This window comes from Harpia harpyja, chromosome 6 (assembly GCF_026419915.1).
Source record: "Harpia harpyja isolate bHarHar1 chromosome 6, bHarHar1 primary haplotype, whole genome shotgun sequence".
Taxonomy (NCBI): Eukaryota; Metazoa; Chordata; class Aves; order Accipitriformes; family Accipitridae; genus Harpia; species Harpia harpyja.
The window spans coordinates 70,109,978-70,124,941 of record NC_068945.1 but is presented as its reverse complement, the minus strand read 5'-3'; the positions used below and the strand labels follow the sequence as shown (position 1 = coordinate 70,124,941).

Sequence of the window (14,964 nt, the reverse complement as noted above, 5' to 3'; positions counted from 1 at the left end):
TTTTCCTGACCAGCCTGCAGCTTTCCAGCCTCAGCTGCCTCTTGTTGCTGGTCAGAAAGCATCGCCCTTGGGGAAGGCGCATTGTGAAGGGACCGATGTTCTGTCTGGACGGATTGTCCCTGCAGCACGGCTAGGGACATGTCCTGCCTGGACGCTGCTGCCCTCCTTGAGCATAACCCTGCTTCTTCCGCAGGTGCTAAGGCCCTACAGCAACATTTCCAACCTGAAGGTATGGGACTACTATACGGAGGAGACGCTTTCTGAGGGCCCCTCCTATGACTGGGAGCTGACGCAGGGGCAGCCAGAGCACGTGGAGGAGGCAGATCGGCAGGACACCAGTGCCCCCCAGACGAAGCGCAAGATCATCTGGCCGTGCTACGACAACCGCAGCCGCGTGGAGCCCGACGCCATCTCCAAACTGCTGGAGGTGAGCGCAGCTGGTGGTGGCACCATCTTACGCATTGCTTCTGGGTTTGGCCCTGGCCTGGACTCGCTATGGTGTGCCCACGGGTGGGACACTGCCCCATGCACACAGTGGGACGGGGTTGTGGCAGGGTCGTGGTCGGTTGAGCCCCCCGGGACAGGGACAGCGGTCCCTGGGGTCTTGTCCCCTCCTGGGCTGATGCCTGAATTCCCCCCGCAGGAGCTGCACAACCTGGAGATGGAGCTGGGGCAGGTCCCGGAGCGCTGGAAGGACACGTGGGACAAGGTCAAAGCTTCCCAGCGCACCGAGGCGCGGCAGGAGGGCAGCCGGGTAGGTTGGGGGCTGTGTGACGGGGGGGCTGAAGGGAGGGGGGGGGGTCACTTTGCCCAAGGGTGCCCCAAGCAAAGTGGGTGTTTGCTCCTGCAGCCTGGCACCAAGGAGGGGTGCTGGTGCTCGGCCCCCAGGCTGGGTGTGCCATCCTCCCCCTCACGCTGTGCCCTCTGCTCCCCACAGACCCCCAGCTCCCTGCTGATGTCCTCCAGCCTCTCCCACCACCGGCGCTCGCTGGGTGTGTACCTGCAGGAGAGCGGCGTAGGCTCTACCCTCAACCTCAGCCTCGACAGTGACACCAGCAGCACCTCCACACCCTCCAGCGGGAAGCAGGGTGGCCGCAAGAGCACCAGCACGCTCTACAGCCAGTTCCAGATGTCGGAGAGCGAGAACAGGCAGGCGCGGGGCTCGGGGCGCTGGGGGCTGCTGGTGGCCTGGGGAGGGGTGAAGGCAAGTGGGTTCTGCAGAGCGCGGACCCCGATTGCTTCTCGTCCCCGCTGACGCTGGGGTGTTGCAGACAGACCTGCCCTTCAGCCCCTCTCTCCTTCCCACCCTAATATGCTGCCTGGCCCACGCAGGTCCTATGAGGGGTCGCTGTACAAGAAGGGAGCCTTCATGAAACCGTGGAAGCCTCGCTGGTTCGTGCTGGATAAAACCAAACATCAGGTACTGAGGGGCAGGTGAGCCCTGGGGTCTGTCCTTCCCTCCCTCCCTCCCTCCCTCTTGGGAGCTGACGTGTGCGGGACCTTTCCCCGCAGCTGCGGTACTACGACAGCCGGATGGACACGGAGTGCAAAGGAGTCATTGACCTGGCTGAGGTGGAGTCCATCACCCCAGGAACCCCCACCATGGGGGCCCCCAAGACGGTGGACGAGAAAGCCTTCTTCGATGTGAGTGTGGCATTGAGCTGTGCCTTAGGGAAAGGAGCTCGGCGGTTTGTGGCTCTGCCACAGACCCCAGCCGTTTGCCCCGGCAGCACCGGGCTGCGGTGCTGGTGGCTCGCGCTCACCTCCTTTCTCCTCCCCTGCAGCTGAAGACGACGAAACGAGTTTACAATTTTTGCGCCCAGGATGTGCAGCTAGCCCAGCAGTGGATCGACCGCATCCAGAGCTGCTTGTCGGACGCGTGAGACTGGCTCAGAGGAGCCTCTATTCCAGGCACAGAGTCTCCCGGGCCCCAGCACGTGGAGCAGAGGCAGTGCCCAGGCTCGTGTCCGAGCCAGGGCTGTGACTGACTGGAGAGGAGGAGATGGCCTTCCCTCCCATCTGCCACGGGTGGGCTGTGCTGGGGAGCCCGCGGCCACGCACCCCCCAGGCGGCAGTGGGGGCAGGATCGGTATGTTACACTATGGTAGGACTGTGTAGTGGAGGAATTCCTCGCGTTGAAGCAGGCTGGGGGTGCAGGCGGGAGCCTGTCCCGCTCTCTCCTCCCAGGCCTGTCTGAGCCCTGTAATTACTGTGTGTCCTCTGTGCACCTCCCGCGCCGGGCGGCCCTGCTCCAGCTCTCTGCGGCAGCAGGGGTGTCATCAACCGGCTGGGGAGGGTGCACCTCACCTCCAGCCCACCCAGTGCTGCTGGAGAAAGCGGGAGCTGCCTGCCTGCCTCGTCCTCCCCACGGCTTGCATGTCTGCCAGAGCATCCACGGGGGGAGAACCAGCCCTGCTCCCTCCTCGTAGCGCAGTAGCTGGCCTAAGCGTGTCCTGGGCTTTGCTGCCGTCTTGCTGGAACTGGGGATCTGCAGCTCAGGGTGCCGGTGTTCGCGGAGGTGACTCGCCTGAACGCTGGGACCATCCTGACCCGGCCGGCGTCCCCCTGGCAGCAGCCAGAGCATCCCAGCCCTGAACCTCACCTGGCCCAGACTTCCACAGGAACAAATGGGCATGGCTGCTGTCTGCCCGGGAGTGGTGGTGGTTGTAGCTGCAGGCGCTGGACTCTGTGTCTCAGCAGGGGACGTGGATGTGGCCACTCCGCTCCCAGCAGGCAGGTGCCTGTTTAGGCTGTGACCAAGGGCCTCCCTGTCCTAGTTGGGGCACAGCCTCTACCTCCACCGTCAGGCTTGCTGTCACAGGGGCGGGGGGGGGCACGTTCCCCATGGGAGGTGCCAAATGCTGCACCCTCCTGAGCGCCCTGGTCCGGTTCCCTCTGTCCCCTTGCATGGGGGAGGACCAGCCCAGCCCCTGGGACGAGGGCTCCTGCTCGGCTGCAGCCAGGGCCTCTGGCTGAGGGTCACCACCGGCTGTGACGCCAGGGCTGGGACACGGCTGGGCACAGCGGTGCTGGCAGGTGCCACCCGGTCTCTTTGCACAGGCCACCCCCCACCCCACGCAGCCCTCCCGCGGAAAGGAGGGGGCAGCACCTCAGAGGGCACCGCACAGCGCTGCCCTCTTCTCCCCCTCCCTGAGCCCCCCCCCGGTCCCCAGGGCTTGTGCTCTGCCCCACGCTGTCAGGCCGAGCCTGCTGGCAGAGGGGTCTCAGCAGGAGCCCTGGACCGCAGGCGGGCAGGTTTGCCCTGCAGCAGCGCAGCGCTGCTGGGGGTTGCGCGTCCCACTGCCTGCTGCCACCTTCCCTGCTTGTTGCTGTCACTGTGTCAGTGCAAAGGGGGAATCTCGGTACAGAAACGGATCCTGCAGCACCTCATCCATCCCCTGCACTGGTGTGAATGCGGAGGGGGTTTGGTCCCACTCCGCCTGAGGGTCGCTTGCCAGGAACCTAGAGGCGTTGTGAGGTTGTCCAGGACCTGCTGCCACTGTGCCGGCTGGGGCCTGACCCTCCCGCCTCCCCGCAAGCTCGGCCAGCTCTTCTACCTGTCTTGTTTTTAAAGGAGTACAATGTTTTATTTCAGTGCAGAACTCTTTGTACAGTCTTAACCCCCAGGTTCCCCTCTTTGTTTTATTGTACATTAATGGCTGTGGCAGGTAGCTGGTGTAACATGGAGGTTTTTGTAACTTACCTGAGCAGTTGTAGATTATTGAAGTTTCTGTACATTGTGTCAAACATACAGAGTCCTTGTATTGTATTGTGCCTAGAGGAAAAAGGTTATTATATAAAGAGAAAACTAACTGAATTTAATAAAAAAATTAATATGACAGGTGCCCTTTTGCCTCACTGCCACAGACATCAGCTGCCCCCAGTTGCACTGGGCCAGTGCTGCAGGACCCACAGGACCTGGGCTCAGCTCCTGTCCCAAGGGGACTGGGCTGTCCCCAGCTTCGTAGGGACAGAGCCTCAGGGATAAATTCTGGCACAGCACCGGGGTGTGCCCGAGCTGAGTCTGCCCTGGTCCCTGCATTCCCTATGGCAAACAAGGACCTTTGTCCTGCGCTGTCCTACCTGCTCCTGCTCACTCTGGCAAGTTTTACTCTTTGCCAAGGGACTCCGGTTTGATGAGCCCCATGTCACCAAGGCTCAGCTGTTCTCGTTTGCCCAGGTGCATTAGTCACCGCCTGGGCTTGCAGCAGAATGTCTTCCCTGGGAAAAGGGGGTGCACCATGGAGGGTGGCCCCTTGACCCAGCTCCACCCCACCACACATGTCCCCGCTGAGCAAACCGCTGTTCTCTCAGAGGCCACCAGCAGCACGACAACATGGGGATGGGATCTGCAGGGCAGCTGCATGGAGCTGCTGAGCTGACGCACACTGAAAACGGCCTTGATCTGCAGCAGGGGATGGGAAATGGTGTTAAAAGGAAAGCTGGAAAGAAATCCAAACCCAACAGTCCCAGTTTGCAATGCCTCCTGCCTGCCCCCCCAGTCTGGTTCCCCTTGACCAACCAACCTAAATGCATCATTACAGGAACAGTGACTTCATGCAGCTGGTTCAAACCTGCTCCTGGCTGCTGCCACCAAGACCCAGACCCGTTGAAAAATTACAGGGTATGAGAAGAGGCTCCATGCTTCGGCGTCATCCCAAAGTCCTGAAAGGTCACCACAGCCCAGGCTGAGAGGGTGCTGCCCACGGCTGGAGGAGCACAGGCAGCCAGCCTGGTTCCACCTTAGTGCTGACTGCTGTCACAGCCTTTAGCTGCAGAAACAGCACCTTTCTTCAGGGTGAAGACTTGAGGATTTTGGCACAAGAAGCCATGGGATGGAGAATTTTACATTGTAGCTAACACAACTCAAGAAAAAGGGACCAGCTACCTGGAGAGGCAAACACCTGGCAAAGTCGCTAACGGCCGAGGTGCCCCTGTCACTGCCTGCGGTTTGCAGGCTCACACGCCAGGCCTTGGCCAAGATTAAACCAGGGTAAGTGAAAAAAACACCATCCAGGCTAACAGGGAGAACATCCATCACTTCAGCACCTCTCCTGTTAGCCTTACAGCCCGCAGGCACCAGGGGTTTCCTCCAGAATCAGCAACCCTGCCACGGCACTGTTCCCCACGGGCATCATGTCACTCGTGCTCTGGAGGTGAGCTGTGCATTTGGAAGAGCAAAGCCGCTCTCGTCTTTCTTACAGCAGTGGTGTTGCTGTACCCATCATCCTGCGAGACAGCGCAGGTGAAAAATGCCGCTTTTACCTTCTCTCCCCTTTGACAGCAACAGTTGACTTGAAAACCAGCAACCCTGGCCTCTGCTCTCGCCAGGGGCTGCAGGAAGCCACCCGAGCCAGCCCAGCTCCTCCACCAGTCCAGCAGCTCTCCCGGGTGAGCCAGCAGAAGAAATCTGCAGGCACCACCCCGAATGCTGCCTGCACTCACCCCCTGCCTGCACTTGCTGCCTGCCTGCACGCAGTGGTCGGGCCGAAGCTGGAGAGCGAAGCTGTGGGTGAGATGCAGCACGGCGGGGTCTGAGCGTGTCCTGCAGGATGGAGGAGTCCACCACTGGCACGTGAATTTTGAACTTTTATTGATAGTTGGAATTTACAGCCTAAAACTGACAACATAGAGAGATGCAGACTTTTTTTTTTCTTTTTCTTTTTTCTTTTTTTTTTTTTTTCTTTTTTACAAAAACAAAAACCAAAATAACCAAAAGCCACCAGCATCAGATTTACAATATAAAAGTTTTGACAGTAGAGAGACTAAAGTACATCTGGAATTACTCAGAAAAATAAACAGGGAAAAAAGGCAGTAATTTAAAATTTGTCCCTCATATATACACATAGATACACAGACATTGCTTACAAAGACCCGGTTTCAACATTTAAGGGCAGTAGGCATCATGAGAAAAAAGGCTCCCCTATGTCATTGCACTAAATTAATTAACCCAGGTGGGCACCCCCCCTTTGCCACCCCTTCCCGGTTTAGAGGAAAGGCCACATGAAGCCAGAACAGGATTTCTGCATTCCCCAGCATCGAGCCCCGGGGGCCCAGGGCTCTGCAAGGACCCTCCCTCCCCACACCAGCCACGGTCTCATCCATCAGCCGTTACCGGTACGGCCGCTGCGACAGCCCCAGGACACCATCTATGCAGGCAAGTGTTTCTTATTGCTATACAGAGTGCATCTTACCTATCGGCCACCGTTTGATGGGTTGTGGTTTTTTTAAAAGGCATAGATTCAGCCCCTAACGCTTGCTTTTCCAGCCAGGCCACCTGGGTGCCTGCACATAAAACCTGCCCCCAAACCACTCCTCGGGGAAGCACAGCAGCTGGACTTCCCGACAGTGCTCAACAGGTCATGGCAGATTTTCAGGGAAACTCGGCTCTCGGGACACTGGAACAAAACGACTAGATTTTCAGAAGAGCAGAGAAAAATCAGGTGCAGAGCTATGCTGAAAATCTGGGCTCATGTCTGGGTACCGAGCACTGCAAAAGCCAGCTCTCAAATACATTAATGCCCCATCCCCACTGCAGTGCCTTCCCCCAGCTTGGACCGGTGGATTTAAAGGATCTCCTGCTCTCAGGGGCCCAGGAAGGTTTCACCTCACATCCCCCACGGCCCCGGCTTCAGCTCTACCTTGGTTGTGACACAGGGACCGCAAAGGTGGCCGTCTCCACGGTCCTCTCCTGAAATGACTGGCTGCAGCCAAGAGCAAACCTCAGGAGCAGGGCACGGCCGCAGGCGCCCCGGGATGGTCACGCACCCTCCCCGGCCAGAGCTCCGCTGCCTTTAGGAGATGCTGGGATGAACATGCCAAGCTCCCAGGCTCTGACCGGCATCGCTGCAGTCACTACAGCCTCCCAGTTCTCCTGGAGATAAGGAATTATTTAAAAAAACAAAAACCAAACCTGTTTTGGTTTATTTTTAGTTTAAACAAGCATTTTGGATCCTTTAGCCTAAGGTGGATTTTCTGGGGTGGACAGACCTTTAAGTGGTTTGTGCTAACAGTCAAAAAGCCAAACGTTTCCAATCGCCTCAAGTCTAAACTGCAGCCAAACGGGAAAGAAACCGATGGCAGTTACGGAAAAGCCCCGGAGAAGCAACTCCAGAAGCTCCAATTCAACAGACCGTGGACCAAGATAAGGTGGCAAAGAATATTTAATATTCGATTGCTTTAAATATGCTAAGTGCAAATTAACTGGTTAAATGATGGTGTCCTGTCGAGTTAGGAAAATCAGAGCCTAAAAAGGAAGTTTCTGTTTGTCTGAGCAGACACACCCTATAGTAAAAAATATCATTAGAACCATGGATATTTTAATGTGCAATAATACATATTACCCACTCCATGTATATACATATATGTATGCATGTATACAGATACACACACACATATACATAGATATGAGACGACTGTCTTAAGCACTGCCAAACTGATCTAGTGCCGGTACTTGGGTTGTGTTAAAGAAAAGGTTTACAAAATACCAGATCAAGAAAAAGGTTTCTATAAAACTTTACATTTCAACTGAAGCTGCTCATCTAAATTTTACACACTGTCAAAACCCGGTTTGGATACAAAAGGCAAAGACAGAAACAGACAAGGAACAAAAGTTAAAAACCAACAACCTTCTTTTCCATGAGCCTCACTGAGAAAAATGCCAAAATGAAAAACACCCTTAAGCACTTTTTTTTTTTTCAGTCTGAAAACACAGCTTTACCTACCTAGAGAAAATGGCAACAAGTACAAAATAGTATTTTATCTTGAACTGAAAAAACAGTAACAAGTAATTTTGTTCTCACGCCTCAGCCCAGTGGAAGCGAGTCCCCAGCAAATCCTGCCCTTCCTCTGTGTGCCCAGTACCTTTTCATTTGTACCAATGATTAAGCCGTTTTAGAAGGTGCACACTTACTAATCAAGAAGTTATATGCAAACCCAAAAGCTCTGAGAAAAATAGGTTTAAGGTGAATTTAGAAATTTTATATATATATATATATATATATATATATATATAAATAGTCCCTATATACATTAACAACTGAAGATGAAGAGCGGAAGAAGGGAATAAAGAGCCGAGGACGTACAAACCCAGCACTCTCCAGCCAGCAGCTCCTTCCACCAAACCCTCACCCTGCCTGGGATCTGCTCCTGCCCATCCTGCAGCCGCCTGCCAGTGCAGCCCTCATCCCAGCAACTTCCACCTCGCAAATAAAACTGCCTTTTCTTTTATTGGGCACAACCTTCTGCAAGCAGAAGAGACAGTTCATGCTTTGAGGAGAATTTATAAAAATACACGTAAAATATTTCAGGCACAGCAAGCAAATGGAAGTGTATTTCTCGCTTCTAAATCTGCTCTTTAAATTACCAACAAGGCTGGTAGAACTAATTTTCTTTTGTGAAATTCCAAGAATTCTTTTAATCACAAGGTCTCCTCTGTTCTCTTCCATCTCATGGTCCAAGCCCACAAGTCTTGGGTTGCTTACATCCTCAGCCAAACAGGAAACCAACAGGAAAATTAACACTCTGATGGATGCTGTAAAAATATCTACAAAGTGGGGTGGGGGAGGTCAAGTGTTATTTACAAATTGGCCGTGAGTCCGTCTGCACTGATGGGCTGTGAGCTCTCCAGGCTGTTCCGACATCCCTCCAGCGCCCGCACCGACACAAACGTCGTGCTGCTTTCTCCGTGCACCTCCCGTGACCCAAACCAGCCAGCGAGCTCAGCCCACCCCAGGGGAAGCCTAACTCCAACCCCTGTCTTTGTTTCACGGTCCGGTTTTAAGGGTGGATTACTGACCTACGCAAAGCCGCTGCGTCGGAAGCCTCTGCAATTAAAACCCTGCAGGGGAGGTGGATGTTCCTTTGCCCCGCAGTCAAGATTAGGTCCATCACCAGGGCTCCTGGCCAGCTCCGGCTCCACTAAGAGAGAACTCCAGCCCGGCCGGCCGAGCACCAGGCGTTTCCCCGACGCAGGGAAACCCCTCGGGTCCCTCCGGCTGTAGCTGTCGGTAGGGAAGCGGCACAAGTCTCTGCATCTCATCTACTACCGAGCGCCACGCCGGGAAAACACAGGACAAAGGCAGCAGGTTTTTACTGCTTCGTGACCCCTAACCCTAGCCGTGCACTAACGAGCGGATAATTACAGGCCTGCAAGGTTTCTGCTGCCGGGCTTCTCGCGGGTTGGGCCAGCTAACACGCAAGGACAAGCCGTGTCACACCAGTGACACCAGTAATGGCACAGCTCCTGCCAATGGCACCCAGTTATCAACCCGCAAACAAGTGACACAATAGAACAGCTTGGGTGAATACATGTTCTCATCTCTCCTAGTACCCCTATTAGTCATCATCTTAGTACACCTTTAGAAATTGTGATTTACGGCGAAGCCAGCTCAGGACCTGACCTGTCTCCTTTCACGTGAGAGGCTGCGGATTTGCAGGATCCCACCAAAGGGCAACGATCCATAAATACAGCCCCAAACTGCACAACTGGCTTGTGATGAATTCAATGGCCAGAGCGAGGTCCAATTTCAGCGGGTATCAATTTAACACAGAATGTTTTAATGTTTCCATTATTTTCAGTTATACTGATATCGTGCTGCTACTAAAAGTATGAATAATTATAAAAGGGAAAAGCTTGTCAGCAGCTTTTCAAGTATTTCTCAGTGACTGTTTTGCAGAAAAATTGCTTTTCATTCAAAAAACAAAATTCAGATGAGGAATATTTATATTTCATAAGGGGAAAATATTTACATGCCCATATTGACAAATGACATTTTAATTTAAATTACACATTAAATAATAAAATATTTAATATTAAATATTATATTTAAACACAAAATTAGGTATAATCAATTTCTTAGGTGCTTTTAAGGATAGTTTCTCTAACACCTGGAGGACAAATTCAATGTACATTTTTTAGCTGGACATCAATAAAACATTCTGAAAAGACAGTAGGATGTACATCAAATTTACCTTTACTACTCCATGTTAAATGCCCTGCTGCACTAGCCCCCATCGCATAACCTCCATTATCCTTTAGAAAAAGGAGCCTGTTCTCCTTGCATAGCCCTGTCCTTAAAGGCAACCCACGGACCTTTTGCTTGGAGGCACGGCAATGCTGCAACATCTCCTGATTCCCCATGCACTACCAGTAACGGTCCTGAAATCATCTTCACACCCTGACTCCACATAAAAGCCCACGGAAGGGAGGGAAGAGGTCCTTGTTGCAGCCCCCGGTGAAGACGACCTCGCTGGACTCAGCCGGGAGCTCGCCGCGCAGGAAACACGGCCACAGCCGGGAATCTTGGCGGCACACGCCGGGGGATATACCAAGTGGCATAAGCAGCTATGAGGTCAGGGAGGCGTATGAGGAAGGTGAGCACAAGGAACTGAACATACCTTTTGTTGGGATCTGGATGGATGTAAGGCACTCGGAACAACAGTGGGGTATTTGAAAATTATGATTATTACAGCGTGGGATCCTTCTGCGCATCATGTTCTCTTTCCCCGTTTCCTGGCTATCTAGAGATGAAACACAACTTGGTTCCAAAGCTGGAATGAGAAGAAATTACTCCTTCCGAACTAAAACAAAGGCACTGGTGCTTTTATATCTGGAATTTTTATTGCTGATCATTGTTTTGCCCTAGAGACAGCTCACTCTTTCAAGGGCACTCAGTCATCAGCTGGAATGCAAAGAGGGCGAACTCTCCGTTGGGGCGAGGATGGGGTCCCGGGTGGGAACGGGGGAGATGAACCCGACCCAGCCACAGCGGAGTGGGCGATCCTGACCCCCTCAGAGTGGCCACCGTAGATGCCACAAACGCATCGCGTGCACGAAAGACAACACACGTACTCGCAAGATGATGCGATTCTGCCCCCGATCCCCGTGGCAGACAGTTTCAGGGGGAGGCTGGCCAGGGAAGGATGGTCTGGTGGATTTGTACCATAAAAGGTGAAGTAGGAAAGTGTGAGAAGTGAGACAAACTGAAGTTACACAACAAAAAAAAAAGGCAGGCCCTATCCCAGCTATGAGCTGGTCAGTATCTAAGTGAGCACAAATGCCTTTTCTTGGTAAAATTTCAGCAGACAGACTGACAGAGGGAGAGAAGTTGTTCACAGGTTTACAAGGGAAATAGCAGGAGTGATGTGTTGCAATAAATGCCAATTAATTACAAATGAATAGGATACGTGTCACATGAAGAGAAGTTTCTGAAAGGAAACAAAGGAGTCCCCAGTACTTTGAACTCTCCCACCCTGTGCTTTGGCCAATTTATTTTAAGAAACAAAGAGAGAAAGAAAAGTCTGTTCAAAGTCTCAGGCAAAAAGAAAACTGTGCTTTGATAATGACTGCGAAGATATTCTTTACAAAGATAATGCTTCTATTTCAAATCATATATAGGAACTGAACACTGAATTAACTATTACAACTTACTGTGTTATTTGCTAAATACTCTACTTTCTTTTTTTTAACTTCTAATGTTTTCATGTAACATGCATATTTTCACGTGATCCATACGTTACATAAATTTACAGCATGAGGTAATTAATGGTTTTCTTTATGTTATTTGATTCTGAAAGAGTAAGAATGCAGAACTTTAAATTGCATGTGTGATCAATGCACTTTAAGGCAAGTTTAGTGCCCTGTGTTATCCTAACTGATACCGGCATGTTTCAGATAACTGACAAATCCCCTAAAAAGGGTCTGTCCCTGCTCTGTAAGGTGCCACTGAGAACAGAAGCCATTTTGCCTGTTTGCCCTTTGAATAGTTTGAGCAGACACACCTGGAGAGGTGGTGATACGTAGAGAGAGCCCGGACAGAGAGAACGCACCGCTGTGCAAGAGATGGATGTCGTCTGACCTCGGGGGAGAAGAGGTGATTTTCTGCATAAAGCCATTTTTCCAGATTGTCCTGGCAAGTCAGTCACAATTTGGTGTTTAAGCCTTAGTCTGAAGATGAGATGAGCAGGAAAAGAGTTAAGGTTTCAGTGCAACGTCACTGCCATGCGGTGAGGACCACGGAACACAAGGACCATGGAGGAACATGCCAGCACGCTGCCAGCTCAGGGCTCCCGGCAACAGAGAAGCACAACCCTCCTCTCGCACAGCCTCCAGTGCAAGGAAGTACCACGGGTCATTCTTCAATACCTATTTTGTACATCACAGCCCACATGGATGCAGCATCCAAGAGACCTGGCTACATACACTCCAGCACGTGCTTAAAGGAGGACAGAGCAAGATCAGGACCTCACCGCTGGCGACCCAGCTCTGGCTGGCTCAGACGCAACGTTCACCATTTCAGCAAAGGATTTCCGTGGGCTTACCAAGGAGCGAGAAATAGTTCCACGCTGTACACGACAAAAAAGTTTTCAATTAACATTTGCTGTGCCTGTAGTTAATTACATTTCAAGTTTAGTTCCATTAATTATCTAGTCTAGGAGACACTTTTGCAAGCATCTGGCAATGGCAAGCTTTACCGCAGAAGACAAGCTTACTCAAAATCCACCAACAGTGGGAGATCCTCTACAGCATTTCTAGAATTCCTAGAAAGGTCTAGAAAAACTAGCTATGAGCATAAAAATTACATGAGAAAAGATTTTTAATAGTTTACATCTGTCCAAACAATTTGAGAAAATAAAAAATAGATGGGGAAGGATCTGTCCTTTATAAAAGCCCCCCCAACTTCAGGGAGAGAAAAAGGATTCTTCTCTCCTGATCAGCATCAAATATAAAAATACATTTTACATATAGGCATATTTCACTAACATTTTTATACTTATGTTGTGAAAGGTGACAGATAACAGTCACTAGGAAATACAGTTAATTTTTGTACAAAAATGAACAGGGAGGTTGGACTGGTCACCACAATGCCCTTCTAGTAATGAGGTAAGTGAGTTTTAGATGAGATAAGCTAGCATATAGGAGCCAAATTGTTTATCTTCTCCATTCAAATTTGTCGGAAAGTTCATAGTGAATGTACACAGAAGATGCCTGCTTAGATTTACTACAAACTTCCTATCAGCTGGCATTTTATCAGCAGCTACCACGGAGGGAAACCATTATCAAAAATCGCTTTCTCACCCCAAATGAAACAGCATTCCCTATAAAGTTGGAAACTTCAGCCAGTATGAAATCAACAGGAATTGTATCAAACCTATTTGCCAAAGAATCTTAAACTTTCACTGAACTGAATTTTAAAAATGGTCTATTACTTTAAGTACCTCTAAGGTGTCCATTTCTGCTACCTAAGACCTATAAAAATAATTAACGATGCATAATTCTGGGACCAAGCTAAGGCACTGTCCATAATGAAACTAAAAACGTGCGGTTCCCCTGACCAGAAGGATTTATTTTTTGCAAGTTGTCATGCAAAGGTAAAATTATTACTTCAAACTTCATCCCGAGTTATTTTAAAATTTAGTAATAATGGAAATCCTGTGCTTAGAGCTCACAATGCCCAAGTCTGAGATATGGCACTCTGTTCTGACTGAGTGAACACACTGGTGCAACCTTACCAAGAAATGACATTTAATACTAAATGTCTCTTTCTAAGATTGAACGAGCTACAAGTGGGTTTGGGTTGTTCTCAAGTTTGGGACCCTTTTTTTCCTCAAAAAATGTTTTCTTGCTTTGATGGAGAAACTAACAATGCGGGTATCTTCTATCCACAAAACAAAAACTGCCAAAACAACACATATATTAAGAAAAGGGGGGGGGGGGGCGAAATCACTTGCATAAAGTCAGTCTTAGCCCATCTTACAAAGGTCGTACCACCCGTTTCCAAAACGCAGAGCTCTCCCCTCTTGTGCCATGTGCCAGCAGCAAGGTATTCAGCTCCACTAGAGACAACTGTGCTCTACTTGAGCTCGGAATGCACAGACTGTGAGGGGACGGATCTGAAAAAGAAGAGGCACCTATCGCAACAGCAAAGCGCCACAAACTCAGATTTAATCTCAGCAGAACAAAGGAAAAAAATCCTGTTACAACCTGATTAGCTAGCTATTGAATCAAATAGAGAACAGTTACAAATAAATACCTAAGCCCTGGAATTTTTTTAAAGACACATATTGCTGCACTCAATGTCAATACACTTGATAGCCTCCAAAACCAAGGGTTTAGTTTAATTAGCTTTCAGAGCGCCTTCAGCTCTTCCCCGCCCATGTTGCTCTTGAAAATAAAACTAAATCCTTGCAAGCCTAGCGTTAACCATATTATACACAACCATACTCTGGATTACGTGGTGGTTTGAGTAACAAGGCTTAAACAAATCCTTTTACACCCTGGTTAGAGAAACCACACAACTTAGGACAAGACTAGAAAAGAAAGAAGCAGTAGCACAATACGTGTTAAGGAGCCAGAAGCTAACAGTAATGTGAAATGTACTGTGCAATGAAAGGAACAGCTTTTCTAAAACCACTCTGAAGTGTGCAGCATCATCAGTTTAGTTAGAGGCCTCTGTGAATTTTCTGTGTACAGTACTGAATGCAATGTGTCCTAGTTGAAGCCAATTAATATTAAGCTCCCGAATGACACGACCTTGTGAAGATGGATACACCCGAGTGCAGCTCTCCGTTCTTCTTCACCTCTTTCCTATGCATCAACTTTTTTTTTTTCAGAAGTAAAGCCCCCATCCCATGCAATCTGAACAGAAAGCTGTAAGATCTTCTCAGAACAAGGGCGTATCTTTCAGCTGTTTGTTTGATTGGTTTTTAATGGCCTGTGATGTCCAAACCAGCGAAAAACTCTCCTGCACCACAAGCCAACAGCCGCACTCCTAAATCATGAACCTGCATCATACTGCACAACCCTTTCAGTGTTTTCCCCCACTGAGTGCTCTCCCCTAACATGAAGGGACTGGGTTGAGATTCAGAAATTGAGTTTCCCTTCAGGGAGAAGCACCTAAAAATGTTTTATTTTAAAGCTGGGGTTGGCAAAAGAGCATGTAGGTGTATTACGCTTGCCTTGTG

General features: G+C 50.3%; 1 protein-coding gene across 7 annotated transcripts in view; it reads left to right on the top strand.

Moving 5' to 3' along the window:
* Window positions 1-3,839, top strand: part of SBF1 (SET binding factor 1) — an 85,835-nt gene extending 81,996 nt beyond the window's left edge. For all 7 annotated transcript variants that reach the window (XM_052790616.1, XM_052790617.1, XM_052790612.1 and 4 more), the window contains 6 exons: window positions 194-427; window positions 644-754; window positions 938-1,149; window positions 1,333-1,420; window positions 1,513-1,644; window positions 1,785-3,839. In XM_052790616.1, coding sequence (XP_052646576.1) covers window positions 194-427; window positions 644-754; window positions 938-1,149; window positions 1,333-1,420; window positions 1,513-1,644; window positions 1,785-1,883 — 876 coding nt within the window. In that variant the 3' untranslated portion in view covers window positions 1,884-3,839. The remainder of the gene's footprint in view (window positions 1-193; window positions 428-643; window positions 755-937; window positions 1,150-1,332; window positions 1,421-1,512; window positions 1,645-1,784) is intronic.
* Window positions 3,840-14,964: the final 11,125 nt, after the last annotated feature.